The sequence below is a fragment of the Grampus griseus genome, assembly GCF_964374135.1.
Source record: "Grampus griseus genome assembly, chromosome: 1".
NCBI classification, from domain to species: Eukaryota; Metazoa; Chordata; class Mammalia; order Artiodactyla; family Delphinidae; genus Grampus; species Grampus griseus.
This window is the reverse complement of record NC_139017.1, coordinates 67,346,230-67,365,913: the sequence shown is the minus strand read 5'-3', so window position 1 is coordinate 67,365,913 and position 19,684 is coordinate 67,346,230. Positions and strand designations below refer to the sequence as shown.

Below are 19,684 nucleotides of genomic sequence, written 5' to 3'. Positions count from 1 at the left end.
GTAACTCTTCATCTTGTAAAACTGAGACTCTATCCCAATTAAACAATAACTGCCCATTCTCCCATTTCCCCAGCGGCTGGCAACCACCATTCTACATTCTGTCTCTATGACTGTGACTACTCTAAGTACCTCATATAAGTGGAATCAAAGTATTTGTCTTTTTATGCCTAGCTTATTTCACTTAGCGTAATGTTCTCAGTTCATTCATGTTGTAGCATATGTTACAATTTTCTTTCTTTTTACAGCTGAATAATACACCATTGTATGTATAGATATACCACATTTTCTTATCCAGTCATCAATTGTCCAGGGACCTTTGGGTTGCTTCCACATATCAGCTATTGTGAATAATGCTGCTATGAACATGAGTGTACTAATATATTTTCAAGACCCTGATTTTAATTTTTTTGGGATATATTCCCAGAAATGGAACTGCTGTATCATATGGTAATTTTGTATTTAATTTTTTTGAGGAACCTCCATACTTCCCACAGGGGCTGTACCATTTTACCTTCCCACCAACAGTGCACAAGGGTTCCAACTTCTCCACACCCTTGTCAACACTTTGTTTTGTTTTTGATAGTAGCTATCCTAATGGGTATGATGAGGTGGTATCTCATTGTAGTTTTCATTTGTATTTACCTAATGGAATCTATTCGCTTTTCTATTAACATGAATTTGGGTTAATTTTTCTTTTCAGAGAAGTGGAAGACAGCCCTTGAAATAAATGGAAGCACTCTGGGTTTTGGCAAAGCTGCTGTTAAAAATCTTATCTTTAACCTCTTAACAAGGTGAAGAATTGACTTGTGAGAATCTTGGGTTTTTTGCTATCAGTAACCGCCAAGGGAAAAAGATATATATGTTTTTCCATAATTATTTAAGGATTCCAGGATATTAATGGTGTACCATTAGCATACCAACAAACCAGCTAATGAGCTATTAATATTATACCTAAAATGCACCAACAAAACAAAGTTGTGTGTGCATGAGTTTGTAGGGGTGAATGAGATTAGTGCTAGTTTGTAAAGTGTAATCCTTTAGGCAAGATTGAGAAACATCTTTAAAGGACTGATCCTCAATATCTTAGTTGTATATCAATTTATAGTTTACAAAGGTTTCCATACACAGGATGGAATCATGTGATTCTTACAAGAATCCTGGGAATTCAGTAGGGCAGGTATCATTATCTCAGTTGTTTACAAATGCAGAAACAGGCTTACCTAAGCCAAGTGACTAGCCCTGGGTCAGCTTGTGAGTGGCTGAGGTATCTTAAAAATATAGATCTTGGTGAAGAGGGAATCTGTTATAACCCATGTAAACGCAGAGCCTGACACACAGTTTAGCACATAGTACGAACTCTGTGTACTATAGTACAAACTCACTGAATATTTGTTGAATGTATGAATGTGTCTTATGAGCCTATTTCAGAGTTCTTTCCATAATACTATGTAATCCATGCCATGAAATCAAATTCTTAACAACTGAAACCGGTTGGGGAGAAGAAGGAGTTGGGGGAGGAGAGGGTTTGGGGAAGGTGGGAGGTTGGGGATGGGATAAGGGGCAGGGATTATTCCCAGAAGAATGAGGAAATTGGAGATGGAGGCAACAGCTTCTGGAAATGTCAGTGTTTATTAAACATTTAAGGAGATTTGGGGGTTTGAGAAGAAATATACAGAATGTAGAAAAATCCTAAGAATCCCCTGTGGCTAGGAGTGCAGCCTCTTCCCTTTCCCCCGTTTCCCATTTGTTTTTCCTGCTTTTTCTTTGGTTATTTAAAAGCTATTTCTTAAGGCTCATTTGTCCCCTCCTCAGCCCCTTCACCTATGAAGATCCTTTGTCTCTCCCTCTCCTTTCCTGTGACCTTGAGTCCCAGAACAGTGCTCCAAAGTGGTCAGGGGGCACCATTCCTGTAGCTGAGGTTTGAGGATCGGGGGCCCCTCTGCTTGGGCTGGCTCTCCATTAAGGATTTAATGGGGGGTGGGGAATTGCCAAAGCCACATGACGTCATTGGTACTCAGTCATGGGGGGAGGGTAGAGCATGGGCACAGATCAGATAAAACAAACAAACAAGAATGGATTAAAAAATAAAAAATAACTAACAACCTAAATAAAACCTGAAGGAGAATCTGATCTGGGTGACCTGGGTGTTAGCTGGGAGGGCAGAGTCTGCAGCTGGGCCACCTGATGGAGGGGAGGGAGGGTCAGAGAGAAGAGGGTCAGAGGGACAGGCTAGGTGGTGCAGGGGATGGGAATATCAGGTGGCCTGGAGTTGAGGCAGGGGGTAGCAAGGTCCCTTTCTTTTCAGCGCCAGAGGAACGGGTACCAAACACACAGTCCCTGGGGCAGGTGGAGTGTAGGATGGAGCCCTGGGCTTCCAGAAAGCCAGGAGGTGAAGGTGGGGGAGAATATGAAGTGCTTGGGGAATGAATTTTGGAATGAAACTTACATCTCAAAGGGAAGTGAGGGCAGGGCAAGGGCTGGGGAGCTAAGGAGGAAAGCACCTAGACGGGGGATAGAGGAGCCTAGGTCCCCCTTTTCTGGCAGGGCCTTGGTGGGGGGAGGGGGTGATCACTTTTCTGAGTCCAGGCCCATCATGTTCTTGAGGGCGTTCTTGAGGCTGGTTCTGCTGGGGGACTTGACAGCAGGCCGGAGCTCCGAGCTCTGCTCATCCTTTCGTAGCTCCATCTCTATGACCACCATCTGAGAGCCTTTGGTAGCCTCCGCCCCTGACCCCTTACCCCCCGCCCGGCCCGCTAACCGCTATTTCTTATCCTTGCGAGACTCCCCCAACCCTTTAGTCTTCTTCTCACTGGCAGCTTTGGTGCTTCTGCTGTGGTCCAGCATGGCATACAGCACTGGCGTCTGTGGGGAGGAGTGCACGCATCAGTCACTGGTCAGGTGGGGCTTGACTGTTCCCATCCTGCCCCCGACTGCTGCCTGGAGGCACCCCAAGTCCCACTAACCTGCCGGCCGCGCTTCGATGAGTCCTTCACAGACTTGTGCAATTTCCCCTTCTCCATGGCACTGCAGGGAAAGGGGGTGCTATGGATTTGGCCCTGTTGGAGCCCCTCACGGAGGGGTCAAGGCTTCCTTTTCCCTTTGGCCCTCCCACCCATTGGGTTAGTCTCCGCCCACATGGGGAGTAGTGGGTGGGGGAAGGGGAGTCGGCTCCGCGCCTTACCTGAGTCTCCTCTGCAGGGCCGCCTGCCTGCGTAGCCAGCAGTACCGAATCAGGTAGAAAAGCAGCAGCAGCAATAGAACACCCCCCAAAACACCCCCGATCACGGCTCCCAGCACCACCCCGTACCTAGTAGGCACTAAAGGGGAAGGAAAAGAAGTGGCGGAATGAGCAGGGACAAGTATCTTTGGTTCCTAGCCCCACACTTATTCCCTGCGGTTTGGGTTGTAAGACATCCCAACCAAGGCTGTCTTCTGCCCACTCTCCCTGAGCCTGAGGGGCATTAGCCCCGGCATTTTGCCCCTTCCCCCAGCCTCTCAGGGAGGCCCGATCCCCTCTCTGAACTCCCTCCCATGCCCACATCCCACCTCCTCTCACACCTTTTTCAAAGACATAGAGCGTGACCTGAGAGGTCTTGCCCACTATGTCTGGTGGGTTTTTGACGTCACAGGTGAAAGTGCCGTTGTCACTATAGTCCAGGTTGTGTATGACAATGGAGCCATCCTTCCAGAGAGGGTCCCCTACCCACTGAATGCGCTCTTTGAAGGTCCCCACCTCATCGATGTAGGGCTGTCCCTTGGCATAGTGGAAGATCTATGAGGAATGAGGGGAAGCATGTATTTCTAGCTTCAGGGTGAGGGATTCTGGGCTGGTGAGGGTAATGCTGGGGAGGGGGTTCAGCCCTAGTCAGTGTGACAAAGATTGCCACTTACTCCCCTTCCTTAGCCCAAGTTCTCTTTTCTGTGGTTCTTTGAAACACCCTTTCTGTTATGCAAACTCAGGATTCCCCCCAGGCACTCACCGAGATGGCATCACGGCCTCCTTCTGGCTGGTAGCGCCAGGTGAAGGAGATGTCATCTGAGACCCACTCACTGGACCAGAAGGAGCAGTGCAGGGTCACCCGGGAGCCCACAGCACCGTGGACCTCCTTGTCCGTGTAAACCACAATGGCCTGGGCTGGGGAGAGCACTGCAAACATAGAGGGGGAATCAGATGCACATGTGGGCCCAAAAAGGGATATAGAGGGAGTGAGATCAATAGGAAGTCAAGCCTGAGTCAGAGGCCAAAGCGAAGACTGGGACAGAAATGACGCATTCTGCGGTCCAGGTCTCTCTCGCCTAATTGAATAGATGAGTGGAAATGCTGTGCTGGTTCAAGCTCTTCGGCATGTTCATAGAGGAAATGAAATCAGCAGTACCAGAATTCCCCTGAGGACTTCCAGAAGTTGAATTCTGTCTCCAAGTCTAACTTTCCCTTTGGATCAGTATCTAATTCTTAAGCTATCCCTTAGATGCAGGCTTTACAATTTTTAAAACTTATTATAAATTATACAGGTAACACATAGTGCATTCTTCTTATAACTATTCAAGCAATAGAGATAAAGAGAGCTAAAGTCTCTCTTGACCAATTCCTTTCCTGTAGTCCCCTCCCAGATATTACCAACGTTATCAGTTTAATGTGTAACCATTTTCTATGTGTCAGACTCAACATAAACTCAAGATACACATATACTTATAAGAAATAGTTTCTTTCTGTGGAGCTTTCTTTTCTTTTTTAACATATATTGCATTATAGTCTTTTTTTTTGGCTTAAGAATATATGTATAAAAAGAATATATGTATCTGTTGGGAGTGTTCCACTTTGATGCATACAGATCAATATTACTTTTAACAGCTACATAGTATTTCACAGTACAACAAACTCAAATGTCTTGCAGAAGAATTGAAGATAACTAGAGAATGTAAGTCTTCTTCCCTGACCCAGCTGTCTTCAGTGCTGAATCCCTGATTGCCATACAGCTGCTCTTGACTGGGGGGGTCACGGAGGGAAGGCCCTCATATCCCTCTCAGGGGAAGCTTGATTCAGAGCAGCACCCCCAAGCCCAAAGCTCAGATGACTCTGCATTTGAGCCCCTTGTGGTTCTGCTTTGACCCTCCTCACCCTCCTCTTGGCCCTTTTGGCCCAGGGTCACTCCCAAGACTCACCCACACAAGGCCATTCCAGGGAGATTATGTATGTGGGCTGGCCCTGGCTGGGGGCAACTGTAGACCCTTTTGTTCTATGGGAGAGGGAGGAAGCAATCAAATAAATAGAGACCCATTGTCTGACCACTGACCAGTGTTGGGGGCTCATGCCTCCCCTCCCCTCACTGCCCCCCGCACCCCTGCCCGTGGTCCATAGTCCCAAATCTCCCACCTCAGCATGCAATACCAATGACTCACCTCCTGGGACTGAGCCTTCGAGCCTTCTTGGGTATCCCAAATGTAACAAGGAAGGTTATTCATTGGATCTAACTTCTATTCCTCCTGTTCAAATATCAACCACTGCCCTTCAGCTCTGTTCAATGGTGCTATGAGTGGGACAGAACTTTCTCTCCCTCTTATACTCCAAGATCCCCTCTCCCCATTTCCCTCACCACGCCCTTCTCCAACTCCCTATCCTTAACATTTTCTCAGGATACCTCTGAATAGTCCAGTACAGTCCAGAAGAGTGTAGCTGCTAGGTTTAGGACTCAAGGAGCTGACCGCAGAGAATCTCAGACATTCTAACCAGCCCTCCCTCCCCTCCCCTCATTTGCCCTACTTCTCACCCACTGCACTAGGCTTCAGGGCAGTTTGGAGAAGGGAACAATCCATTCAGATAACCCTGCTTTGAACTTCTCTTCCTCACCCAACATCTGCCGTGGGGCAAGGAAGGGGCTGGTCAACTTATGTGGAAGATAGCTTTAGATGAGACAAGACCCTAGAATCTCACAGAACCTCCCTTCTACTCTGTTCACCCACATAATGGACAACAGATCCACAAAGAGAAACTGAGGTACCAAGAGACAAAGGATCGGAGGAGTTGGGGCCACAAACCTTGGGCTCCTTCCTTAGATCACATTCCCTGACTTCTCTCTTCAGGGAAACTAAGGTTAAGGTACCTTCTGCACGACTAGGGAATGAGTAGGGACCAGAACCCAGATGTCTGAACATGTTCCTTACCAAGCTCTAACACTGCTTCCTAGTAGGCCTTCACCACTGCTTTGGGGGCATGTTACTGGTTTCCAACCCGGGTCCGGTCAGGTCCACCTCAGGGAAGCTCTCTACACTCTTTTCCCTTTTCCCGTCACAGAATACCTTTACCTTTACAGCCTCCCTCCAAACTATATATATATTTTTTCTCTGCATAGAATAGCATCTTCCTGCTGTTGCTGCCTCTTTCTTTGATTGCAGTGAGGAGCGCAGCGAAGGCAGGGGGAAGGTTGCTGAGAGACAACCTGAGCCCCGGGGCCCCCAGACTGGGGTGGCTCAACTTACCCAAAGAGGAGAAGAGTAGCGCAGCCAGGATAGGACTGGGGTTGGAAGAGGGAGCCCCAGGAGCCATAGCTGGGGCAGGGCTAGGGCCCGGAGCGTCTGCGGGGTTGGGAGAGTGGGGGACAAGGAACTGAGCGGGGGTTCCTGGAACCCGCTTAAAATCCCCCAGGGTCCCGGTATGAGGGGGCTGTCCTGAGCCAGTAGCCAATTGCAGCCTGGCATGTGCAGTTGAGAGGTGGTGAGGAGGGGGGCAGAGCACAGGGAGCAGAAGGGGCATTGTGTCCTCTGGGTAGAGGGGTGGGGGGGGGACACATACCACCCCATACACTGAGGGCTTTGTGTCTGCTGGCCTCCCCCTGCCCCAGGCTGGAATGTCGGGGGGGGGTGAGGGAGAGGGACAGAAAAAGGGACACAAACACATTTCTCTGAGGGACAGATGGGTGGAGGAACCTGAATCCTAAGGCTATGAAAAGGGATTCCTCCCTAGCCTCCATGCCTGAGAGTGGCTCCCCTAGGGCTCTAGGAGTTAGAGGTGGGTTTCCCCCAGAGAACTTTCAAAACAGGATATCCCTGCTATCTTCACTACTGTGGGCTACATTACAGGCTTCTTGAGATGACTAAGTCCTTTGGGTGTCTTTTTTTTTTTTTTTCCTATCTCTCTGCATCTTGGGTGATTCTTTCCAGATAAAAAACTTTTTTTCCGTGGGAAAATACCCAGGGAAGAATCCCTTGATCTTTCCCTTTTTTTCAGGAAGTCCTTCACTGCCTCACGCTGCAGTTTAAGTCCATTTCAGTTAAAAGCAAGGCAACAAAATTATATTGAGTGCCAGCCAGCTACATATATGAGTATGTGAATACGTGGGTATGTGAGTAATAGAAAGAGGAATAAAAATTAAGATCCTCCTTCAAGGAGTTCAAAATTTAGTTTGGGGAGGCAGAGGGGAGAATCAGAGGACAAACCCGTTAACAATGAAATATAATAAACCATGATGCAGCAGACTGATGAACAAAGTGCTGAGAGTATAAGTGAGGGCACATAGAGCTACATTAGGAAAATTAAGTTATGTAACAGAGATTAAACACAAAAATATCAATAACTTTCATTTAATAAATGAAGTTCAGAGGAAGAGGGAGTCATGTCTAGAAGGCAGTATTAGATGTGGACCAACCTTTAAGGATGCATGCCATTTTGAAAAGGAGAAATTGGCAGTGAGGGTATCTAGGCAGATAGAACAACAAAAGCAAAGACAAAGAGATAAGAAAGTGTGTATGTGTGTGTGTGGGGGGGGGGTGGGTAGGTTTGTGAAGTTTTGGGAATATTCAGGGCAGATCTGGTGTCCTCCATTTTTACTCAATTTGGGGGATCTTGAACAGGCATCAGAGGTAAGGAGTCTGTACAGGAAAGTTGAAGCCAGTTTGTGGATGGCCTTAAATGACAGAGCAAAAGGGGTGGATTTAATCCGGTACATCATAAGAATTCTGCTGATGGTTTTGGGATGGTATTTGGGGTTAGGAATGGGAGTGTCTACATGGTCAGAGCTGAGTTTTAAGACAAACACGTTACATGAAACATTGGAAGAACTAAGTGAAAGAGGCATTCATTGGATTTGTTAACGTGAAGCTTCCGAGGGCCAAAGCAAGATCAATGACTGGAAGATCAATCGCAGAAAACTGTATTTTAATGTAACAACTTCCTAATGACTAAATTGTTTACTAAATGAAACTTGTTTTTTGAGGTACCCATTAGCGAATATGTTAGAACACACTCTTGAAAATCAGCTGTCAGCAGCGCTACAGAGGAGATTCCTACACTGGAGAGAAAATCGGGCTGGAGAGCCTGTAAGGTCCCTTCCAGTCCAGAAGTTTATTATAGTGCTTTCTTTGCCAGCATTATAGAAATGCAAAATAGTATATTCATTTGATGTAGAAATAAATGAATCTGTGCTATTTAAGTCCTGAAAGGAAAAGTACATAAGCGCTAAATATAAATAAGATCTGAATATTAATGCAACGAATATGTTTTTATTGCTGAACAGGAGTTGCTTTGGCTGTCTGCTTCACTTCTCCTCATCCTTCCTCCTCAAAAGAGGCTCAAGAACTTTTGCGCTTTTCCGTTCCTTTCCACTTGCTTGTTTTCTCCCTTATAAGTGCTCTGGAAGTGATTGCTCAAAACTGTTTTTATGTATATAAATCAAAGCAAGTTCTCCCCCACCCGTACCCCAGGTTCTTCTGGCAGTGGGTGTCACCCACATAGCCCTGAAACAAGGAACAAGGGAGCGTTGTCTTTGGTTAGTGGGCATCTAGCTCATGCAGCGGCTCAAGCCCAGGAATTGTGAGACATAAAGCTAATCGAGGTGGTTAGAGGACGCTCCCCATCCTCGGATGGTGCTCTGAGAGGTTCTCTCCCCCACGGATCTCAACTTGTGCACTATCTCTGTACTGGTGAAGACGGTTCACATAAGAATGGGAAGGAGCCCAAAGTATCTTTACAAAAAAAATTTTTTTTAATTGAAGTATAGTTGATTTACGAAGTTGTGTTAATTTCTGGTGTACAGCAAAGTGATTCAGTCATATATATATTCTTTTTCATATTCTTTTCCATTATGGTTCATTACAGGAGACTGAATATAGTTCCCCGTGCCATACAGTAGGACCTTGTTGGTTACCTGTTTTAGACATAGTAGTTTGTATCTGCTAATCCCAAACTCCTAATTTATCCCTCCTCCTTTCCCCTTTGGTAACTATGTTTGTTTGTTTTCTATGTCTGTTTCTGTTCTGTAAATAAATTCAGTTGTACCATATTTTAGAGTCCACATATATGTGATGTTATTTGTCTTTTTCTTTCTGACTTACTTTAGTATGATAATCTTTTGGTTCATCCATGTTGCTGCAAGCCGAAAGTATCTTTTTCCCTGCATGTCTCAGTCACCCTATAATACTTTTTAGTCCCACCTGGGAGGGGGAAGGCGTGAAACTAGACTGAGAAGTCCTCAGTGAAGAATCTGGGCAAGCCCTCTGCTTTGTGGTGCTAAACAAAATGAGTGTTTTTAGAGGTGCTACCTGTGAAGCACCTCTGAAAACAAAAAGGTAAAACGTAGACTGCAGAATTTGACCCAGCGGCAGTTCTGCGGAAAACTTACCACTTTTTAGAAGTCAGCTGAGAGAGGAGGGGTCAGAGACTAACTGCGCACAGAAGATATGCGAAGAGTCGGAACTAGGGCTGATCCGGAGAGCCTCCCAATCCTCAGAAAGAGCTGGTGTCGTCACGTGACAGAAGCCCCGCCCCTCCCATCGCCCAGAGGTGGTGGGGCCGTCGGCGTCACTTCCGTCCAGGCCGGAACCCAAGATGGCTGCGATCTGTTTGAGGTGACTTTAGTGTGGGGTGGGAGTCGGTGCCGGCGGCTCTCGGGAGAGCTGCACTGGCCCCTCACGTCTTGCTAACAGCTGTTTACCCCGTGCCTCGGCAGGGAAAGGACCTGTGGGTGGAGGCCACGCGCTTTGGAAACCTAGAGACCCTTCCCCTCCCCTAGCGTCTCCTGTGCACCATGTAGGGCTTCGGGGGTCCCTGGCCGATTATCTTTTCCTTACTCCTTGCGGATGGGTCGCGGGGCTCTCGCCGCTTCTGTTTTCCCACTTTTTTTTTTTTGCGGTATGCGGGCCTCTCACTGCTGTGGCCTCTCCCGTTGCGGAGCGCAGGCTCAGCGGCCATGGCTCACGGGCCCAGCCGCTCCGCGGCATGTGGGATCTTCCCGGACCGGGGCACAAACCTGTGTCCCCTGCATCGGCAGGTGGACTCTCAACCACTGCGCCACCAGGGAAGCCCAGCTTTCCCACTTTTAAAATAGTTTTTCCCCACTTCTAAAATAGTTCTTCCCCAGATTGCTCTTGTGGCTGCAGCGAGAGCCGAGCTCCAAGAAAATAAGTAGGTCTAACTTCTCTTATTTAGGGCTTGGGCCTCGAGGAGAAGGATCTTGGTGTACTTTACCTTTGCGTTTTACTCCTGCAAACACCAGCTGCTGGCAATGAGTGGGCACTGTCCCAGTTCCTAACGGGCTCCTCGTAGAGAGTGCAGGAGGCCTAGACCCCTATCGGGGTGACGATTAGCAATAGCGCCCATAGTGGTTGCTCTGCTGCCTCAGAGCAGCCAGGAACTTCAGTTTGTTTATTTTTTTACTTGGTGGGTGAGGGGAATAGATGCCCCAGTTTTTCTCTGTAGTATCAACTCCTTGTCCTGAGAAATACCCTAGACTGTCTTCCATTATGAACTGTCCATTGTCGACAAGGCCTCGTTCTCTGCTCAGAGCCTTTCTAGCCATAGCGATTTTTGACGCTGTTGGTACAAATCCCAGCATAGTTTCGTGCCAGCACTATTTTTGGAAACTATTTGTTATGGAAAGTTAGTTTTAATGCAGTTGGGATTTAATTCCTGATTTCCCCAAATGTCTTCTCATTTCTCTTTCCACTTCAATCACCCAGTGTAAAAATAGACGGACTTTATTTAGTTTTTCTCTGTGACAAAATGATTCCTCTTGGAGCTGAGATCAGGAATGGTTTATCTTAATCCTTCGTTTTTCTCCCTGACTCTTATTTACAATTGTGTCTTTTTTTCTAAAGCGTGTCAGGGGTAGTCTTGCCAGATTGCCTCCTTTATTACAAGTAGTTTGACCATAATTGAATGCTTTTGAATTCTTTGATATATCATATTTTAGAAGATGTCACAGGCTTTTTGGTGGAATTAACGTTTAGCTTGTAATGATCATATTGGGTCTAAACAGTTCATTTTAGGAGTTTCATGATTAGCGCTTAGAAACCAAGGATCACTGTACACATTGAGTATGTCCAGTCTGTATCATTTTGAGCTGTGTAGGACTGTCATCACTAGGATCATTAGTGGTAGTACAAAACTCTTATGGAAAGGGCACCTTAAATTCTAGGAGCTAGTTTCTAGTTCTAGTAGTGTCACTAATTCCATTTATTTGGGACAAGTCAAGGTCATTGATTGCATGATTGTGGTTTCTTCACTTGTGAATGAAAATAGTGATAACTTGAACTCACTTAAGAGAAATATTGGCTAAACATTTTTAATGCTTGGTTAACTAAAAATTATTAGTTATCACAGTATTGTATGTCATGGCTTTTGAATAGTGCTCTATATTTTGTAGACTCCCTAAAGTTAATGGGCTAGCTAGGGAGGAATAACCAGCTAAGTAGCACAGACTCCACTGGCAGTCAGTCAGGGAATGAGTTGCCAAAGCCAAGACTGAGATAGAGAACTAAGCTAAGAACGGCTAGGCTTCTATCTAGTAAAGTTCATGCAGTTTAAGCACAAAGCCACCAAGTCATTAACCCTCCGAATGTTGCTCATCATATTAAATGCTACATGTGAAGCACCTCCAAAAACAAGGTTTAATTTATTTAAAGTCTAAATTCTTAAGACTGCCTTTTAAAATAAGCATACTAATTCACAAATCATTTTTTTGAGCCTCTTCTGTCATATTGTTATAGGTGCTATAGATGCAAAGTATTCCAGTTCTATTCTTGAGGAGCTCAAAATTTAGCAAAGGAGATAAATGGATTAATTAATAAGCAACAGAATGTTGATTTAGAGATATGAACAAGTGATGTGGGAGCATGACAGGTGCAGCAGATAGGGCTAAAGGAGTGGTGAAGTTGCCATTTGGGAGTTGTTGGATCTTGAAGGATGAGTTTATCAGGCTGCTAGGGAGGTCCACTCAGAGAATAGCCTGAGCAAAGGCATGTGGTCAAAAGAAACTATGCTCTGTCTGGGGGCAATGTAACATTCAGTGTGGTAGAAGTATAGAGGGCTGAAGGGAGCTTGTGGGAGAATAGCTCTGGAGAATTGGATCAGGTCATGTTGAGAAGGGCCTTGTTTGACTGCAGTGTGAACCTTATAAGTAGTGGGGAACTGTTAAAGACTTGCAGGCAGATGATTGATGAAGTCAGCTTTATTTTTCAGTAATTTAACGCTGCTAATATTGAATGATAGGGAAGAGATTGGTGCTAGGAGATCAATTCAGGAGCTCCTGTTACAGTCCTAGTGAGAAATGAAGAGAATACAGACTAAAACAATGGACTGAAGTTTTCTAGATAGTATTGGTAAGATTGGGTGATGCCTTGCATATATATGGGGGGATGTAAGAGAAAAGAAATCAAGAATGACTTAACATTGTATCTTTGGAGTTAGTTGGGTGCTCATACAATTAATCAGAAATTCTATATATAAATGATTGCTCTTCATTGTGTCCTTCAAGGTTATGTAAATACTTTAATGTTCCTGTTACCTCATTTATGAAACTAAATTTTGACATGCCATCAGATCAAGTTTAGAGGGCATACAAGAGAAATTCATTATATTATAGTCACATCTTGTTTTGGACCAAAAGTGGATCTTATTCAATTTGATCACATAGACTTGGCTTTGAATAACTTTTGTTTTTTTCCAAAAGTCAAATCCATTTTCAGCAGATGAATATTTTTACACTGCAGAGTTTTAAAAAGAATGTGATATGAATTCTAAAGACCTTTGGGAGACCAGTGAAATATTACTAAATTACATGTATGGGGTATATTGCAGTTTAGAGAGTGCTTTCCTATACATTTTCTCTTGCAGTCCTCCCAACAACCAATAATGTAGGTATTATCAATCCTATTTTATAAATGAAAAAGCTGAAGCTCAGTGACTCACTAAGTTACACAACTTATGCAGATCTAGACATCCAGTCTGGCTGTTTTACTTTGTCCAGTGTTCTTGTTACATTACTGTTGTTGCCTCAGTACAGAGAAGAGTTTCAAAAACAATTTAAGCCATGATTACATTTTGCATTAAATAATGCATTTAGAAAGGGACAGGCCCTAACTAGAAATCAGTTCTGGCTTGTTAATTAAAAATAAAATAAAGTACTGTTACTTTCTAGCTATAACATATAACATATAACTCTTCCTGGGTGGAAAAAGAAATCTTTTCAGGGTTCCTGGTTTCACATGAAAGGCAAGGATAGATTAGATATCTACTTTTGTCATATTTCAAATAAGGTTATGCAGTTGTGCAACTAGTTTCTGTTAGGGCCTTGTGGAAAGTTTACGTTGGTATTTGTCTGGGAGACAATAGCACTAGACAGAGAGTGCTGTAGATTCCAACCCACATCTGCAAACTCTTGCTGGGTAGCTGAGTGACTGGACGTAGCCTGGTGTGAGGAATGCATGCCCTGCAACTTCAGAGTCACAATTGATTTAAAGAGATTTGTTCCCACTTCTTTCTTTCTGGGAGCCTTGGGTACACAATGTCTGTATTCATCTCTTGCCTCCAAAGCTGGAAAGAGGGAAGAGCTGAAGGAAGTGTTGGTTGGATTATTTTTCCTTCAAATAGTGGGCCCTTCTAGTGTTCTAGTGTAGAGTGTAAGGTTCTTGAAATATTTATGCATCTAATATCAATGGTATGAGGGACATCATGAGCTTTTTTAGAAGATCATTGGATCTTAATGTGATCTTGTATCCCCACAGTGTCTTGCACATAGTGTATATACAATAAACTTTTGTAGAATCTCAATGTATTTGGTCCCAGAGCTTCACTCTGATAACTTTCTCAAATACCTTTGGAAAGATTCGATATAACGTGAGTTAAAGGGGTGTAGTGATCATGTGTTTTTCATAATACCATGTAAATGCTGGATCAGTTAAATTCTCTTTAGATAGAATGCCTGGGTACATTTTAGTCTCAGACTTGAAAAGCAGTTCCGGTATTGATATATACGTTTCAAAAATAGCAACTTTTTAGTAGAAAACTTGTGTTACCTACTTCAAGTACCTTTTCATGTGGGTAGTAAAGAAATCTACATTCTCATATTTTTTGCACTATTATATGACAGCCTTTTTCACTTAAAGTTCATCGAGGTTGTCTGGAACTTGTTGGTAGTTCCTAGAATGACAGCTTAATATTGAGGACCCTGCCTCCTCAAACCCCTTGTTCTTTAAACCTTTTAAATTCATCCATTTGCATCAGGTGTCTGCTTTGGCTAAGTTGTATAGTACTTGGTGTTGCCACTGGCTTATTCTGTACCCACCCCCCTTTTAAAATTTTATTTTATTTTATTTTTTATTTTATCTTTGGCCATGACTCATGGCATGCAGGATCTTAGTTCCCTGACCAGGGATTGAACGCTTGCCCCCTGCAGTGCAAGTGAGGAGTGCTAACCACTGGACCGCCAAGGAAGTCCCCCTCTCTTTTCTTTAAACCCCTGTCTTTTAAACATCACCTCCTTTAAGATCTAGCTTGAAAAAATTTGCTTTCTGTATTTCTTTGTTGAACATTACCAGCTCTGGTTATTCTTTTACCTTGTATTATTTGTGTTCAGCTAAAACCTTATTTTGCATTTGTGAGTAATATTTGTGATTATTCTCAAGTTATTTAAAGTTGCAGCTTTCCAACTAGAAAAAATCTCAAAGATCCTGATACTGTCATTGTTTTTATCTTATTCCTAATTTTCCCCTCCACCCAGAGTCTAATACAGTACAAAAATAGAGAAGTTGATATACTGAAGTACATCTCTAAATGTGTATTGACTGTTGGTTCTCTTATCTTTCAGACGTGCTGGCCATCACTGCCTCCGTGCCCACCTTAGTCCTCTGCTCTGTATCAGAAAGTAAGTTTCCAAATATGGAGATTATTATTATTTAACCTTTTTTTCATCAGGGAAAAGCAGTAGGTTGACTGATATTTTGGGGATATGTACGAAAGCAGGTAATTGTAGATGGTTGGCTGAAAATTTAGTGATTGTGGTCCTTATTTTTCTCAGCTGGTAGTAGAAGAAGGAAGAATAAGAATATATCTTTGTTTTTTTCTCAATTTTCCTCACTTTAAGCTTTTCTGCTATATATAACTTTATTGATTTGCATTTGGGGCAGCTCCCAGGCCTTAGTCTTTATCTCTCTTTCTTTCTGCTATATTCATTTCTAGTCTACTGACTTCAACAATTGTCTCTTTGTGGTTCTTTTTTTTTTTAACGTTTAATTTTAGAAATGTTTTGTACTTCCAGGGAGTTCCCTAGTGGTCCAATGGTTAGGATTCAGTGCTTTCACTGCCGCGGCCCGGGCTCAATCCCTGGTCGGGGAACTGAGGTCCCGCAAGCTGTGTGGTACTGCCGGGGGAAAAAAAAAAGAGAGATAGTAGAAATATTTTGATAATTTGTACTTTCAGAAAAGTTGGAAGAATAGTACAAGGAGGTTCTGTATACCTTTCACCTACATTCATCAGTTGTTAACATTTTGCTGTGTTTACCTATCACTCTATATATTTTAGGTTGTACTATATGAAATTGCCATTTTTGTGGGTCAAAACTGGCCTAGTATTGACAATTTAGTGTGATTCAGCACAATTTAATTATTGTGATTATTTTCTCTGAATTCTTTGAGATTAAGTTGCAGACATCATGACCTTTTACTTCTAAAAACTTCTCCTAAGGGAATTCCCTGGCGATCCAGTGGTTGGGACTCCGAGCTTCTACTGCAGGGGCTACCAGTTCTATTCCTGGTTAGGGAACTAAGATCCTACATGCCGTGTGATGTGGCCAAAAAAACACACAACTTCTTCTAAGAACAAGAGCATTATGTTATAAAGCACAGTAAAATTATACAAATGCAATTATCAAATTTGGCAAATTTAACATTGATGTAATCTTATCTGATATACAGTTGTTTTTCAGATTTTCCATTTGTCCCAAATAATGTACTTTATAGAAATACAGTCCACCTGTCCCCCATCCAGGATCTAATTAGGCTCACATATTATATTTAGTTGTCATATTTCTGTAGTATCCTTTAACCTGGAACTATTTCTTAGCCTTCCTGTGTCTTTTATGACATTGACATTTTTGAAGAATACAGGTCAGTTATTTTGTAGAGTGTCTCTTAAGTTAGGTTTGTCTGATTGTTTTCTAATGACTAGATTCAGGTTATCCATTTTTGGCAAGTGTAATACATAAATGATGTTGTATCCTCAGTACATCACATCAGGGGCATGTGATGTCATTTGTCCCATTAGTGATTTTAACTTTGATCATTTGAATACAGAAATGTCTGCTAAGTTTTTTCCCAGTATGGAGTTACTGTTTTTAACTTTTGCAATTAATAAGTAATCTATGGGGAAATATTTTCTTGAGGGGGATAGATCATGTTTAATATAGGCACCTAGAAAGTTAAATTGTTGAACACAGCTGTTTAACAATTGGCTTCAGGGACTTCCCTGGCAGTCCAGTGGTTAAGACTCTGCACTTCCACTGCAGGGGGCACAGGTTTGATCCTGATGGGGGAACTAAGATCCCATATGCCCCACAGTGCGGCCAAAAAAAAAAAAAAAGTAAAAAGAAAAGAAAAAGAATAAAACAGTTGGCTTCAGCCTAGCCCAGTGACAAGGAAAACCAAGAAGCTATTCAGAGGTACTGAGCTGAATCCAGTTCTTGATTTTTGAGAACCTAAAAAGGATTCTTGAAGAGCCAGATGAGAGCAGATGGTAATGTATGAGATATCACTCATGGCCTGGGAAAAGGGTAATCCATTTATATAAATGGTTTTGAAATATTATATTTGCCCTGCCGCCCAACAAGAAAGAAGTTTAGCCTCCGTTACTGGACCTGTGTGTTGGGGGATTGGAAAGAAGAGTTATCCTCTGATATGACCTCATTGGGTGATTGAGGTTATTAATAACTGAGTCAACCTTGGCAGAAAGATAAGGTGAGTGGACAAACATGTTTTCCTAATACATAGGTTTATCTAGCCCAGCTTACCTTTTTATATGTTAACTTTTTGTTATGTGAAAATTTAAACCAAGTTTACTTTTAATCATTTTAAAACCTTTTGGTTTTATTTTAGTGCTGTTCCTTTGGGAACCACAGCCAAAGAAGAGATGGAGAGGTTCTGGAATAAGAACACTGGTTCAAACCGTCCTTTGTCTCCCCATGTCACTATCTACAGGTAAGGGCTCTGGAACCAGGGAATTTAGTAGTAGTGGATAAAAGTTCTGGAGGTTGGCCCATAGCCTCCCTGATTATTTCCCTTAGGCCTTTTTTATAACAAGATGACTAAATTCTCTCTTCTGGCCTTAGAAGGGTAATCTAGCCTGCAAAACTACTATTTGGAAAATTCTGGTAAGTCAAAATGTAATTCCTATTAATTAAAAAAATTTATTTTGAAACAATTTCAAATTTACATAAATGTTGCAGAAGTAGTGCACTGTGTTCCTCTATACCTTTTGCAGATTCCCAATGTGTTATAACATGTCTGAATGATTTAAGAACAAGTGCAGTGATGATGATACCCCATTATTCCTGTATTAGTTTTCTATTGCTGCTGTCACAAGTTAACTACAAACTTGGTAGCTTAAAACAGCACATTTATTATCTTACAGTCCTGTAGGTCAAACTCTGGCTCATGTCTTACAGGGCTAAAATTAAGGTGTTAGCAGGGCTGCATTCGTTTCTGGAGACTCTAGGGGAGAATCTGTTTCCTTGCCTTTTCCAGCTTCTGAAGGCTGTTCCGAATTCTTTGGTTTGTGGTCTTCCTCCATCTTCAAAACCAGCAATGGTGGGTCAAGTTCTCCCATCCTGTCACTTTGAACCTGCTTCATTGTCACATTTCTCCTCTAACTGCCTCCTTCTGCCAGACCCTTCCACTTTTAAGGACTTTAAAAGGATTATATTGGGCCCATCCAGCTAATCCAAGATAGTCTCCTTATCTTAAAGTGAGCTTATAGCAACCTTAATTTCACATGCAACCTTAATTCCCCTTCGCCATTTAAGGTAAATACTCACAGGTTTCAGGGATTAGAATGTGGACATCTTTCTGCCTACCACAATCGCTTAATACTTGAGTGTATAGTTCCTAAATTCAAGGAAACTCTCCATGCTACAACCATCACAGTCAAAATTAACATTGATCCAGTGTTACCAACTAATCCTCAGATCCCATTCAGATTTTGCCAGTTGTCCCAGTAATGTCCTTTATAGGTCCAAGAGCCAACTCAGGATCATGTATTACATTTAGTTGTCTCTTTAATCTCCTTCAGTATGGAACAGTTTTTTAGCCTTTCTGTATCTTTTATGATCTTGACATTTTTAGGATGTTTCCCAGTTTGGGGTATATCTGATGTTTTCTTGTGTTTATGCGGTTTTGGCAGGAATACCTCTGAAGTGATGCCATGTTCTTCTTAGTGCATCCTATCAGAGGGTGACACAGGATGATGATTTATCCCATTGGTGGTGATGTAACTTTTTTTTTAAAGATTTATTTATTATTTATTTATTTAATTTATTTATCTTTGGCTGCATCGGGTTTTAGTTGCAGCACGTGGGATCTTCGTTGTGGTGCACGGGCTGCTCTCTAGTTGTGGCGTGCGAGTTTTCTCTTCTCTAGTTGTGGCGCACAGACTCCAGGGTGCATGGGCTCTGCAGTTGTGATGCATGGCTTCCAAAGCACATGGGCTCTTTAGTTTGTGGCACACAGGCTCTAGTTGAGGCACTCGAGCTCAGTAGTTGTGGTGTGGGGGCTTAGTCGCCCCACAGCATGTGGGATCTTAGTTCTCTGACCAGGGATCGAACCCACGTCCCCTGCATTGTAAGGTGGATTCTTTACCACTTGACCACCAGGGAAGTCCCTGGTTGGTGATGTAACTTTTTATCACTGGTTAAGGTGTGTCTGCTAGGTTTCTCCACTGTAAAGTTAATGAAAAATGATGTTGTATTTATTAATTCTTATTTTGTGGGGAGGTACTGGAGAGTATAATATTCTACTTCTCATCAGAAGTTTATCCATTAGCATCTTTCGATGGTAGTTGCCTGAATCAGTTATTCCTGTGATGGTTGGCAAATTGTGATTTTTCTAATTCCATCATACCTTGTTTATTACTATAAGGTAAAGCTTGCTTTCTCTCTCTCTCTCTCTCTCTCCCTTTCTCTCTCTTTCTTTCTTTCTCCAGTATTTCTAACAGGAAAAACTCTTCTCCTCTACTCTTACGACACCAACTAAAGGAAAGACACTAATGTTTCCTCTCTACTCTCTATACTTCTGATACCAAATGTGTACGGGTTTTCCCACATCAACCAATTTTTCAACTCTCCAGCACCAACTGGGTGTCCAACAATTCAGTTATGACACTTACTACTTGGAGTTAGCACAGACCCCCCCAGGTTAGGGGCTCAGT

At 43.0% G+C, this 19,684-nt stretch overlaps 2 protein-coding genes across 2 annotated transcripts in view; one reads left to right on the top strand and one right to left on the bottom strand.

Annotated features, from left to right (window-relative positions):
• Window positions 1-1,660: 1,660 nt before the first annotated feature.
• Window positions 1,661-6,588, bottom strand: MPZ (myelin protein zero). The gene is made up of 6 exons (XM_082667196.1): window positions 6,478-6,588; window positions 3,981-4,147; window positions 3,559-3,772; window positions 3,182-3,317; window positions 2,964-3,024; window positions 1,661-2,862 (listed from the first exon to the last, which is right to left on the bottom strand). Exons 1-6 carry the CDS (start codon window positions 6,542-6,544, stop codon window positions 2,761-2,763), a joined length of 747 nt encoding a protein of 248 aa, XP_082523322.1. The 5' UTR covers window positions 6,545-6,588; the 3' UTR covers window positions 1,661-2,760.
• Window positions 6,589-9,764: 3,176 nt separating this feature from the next.
• SDHC (succinate dehydrogenase complex subunit C) overlaps window positions 9,765-19,684 on the top strand; it is a 28,009-nt gene continuing 18,089 nt past the window's right edge. The window contains exons 1-3 of the mRNA XM_082680678.1: window positions 9,765-9,840; window positions 15,078-15,134; window positions 17,359-17,460. Coding sequence (XP_082536804.1) covers window positions 9,821-9,840; window positions 15,078-15,134; window positions 17,359-17,460 — 179 coding nt within the window. The 5' untranslated portion in view covers window positions 9,765-9,820. The remainder of the gene's footprint in view (window positions 9,841-15,077; window positions 15,135-17,358; window positions 17,461-19,684) is intronic.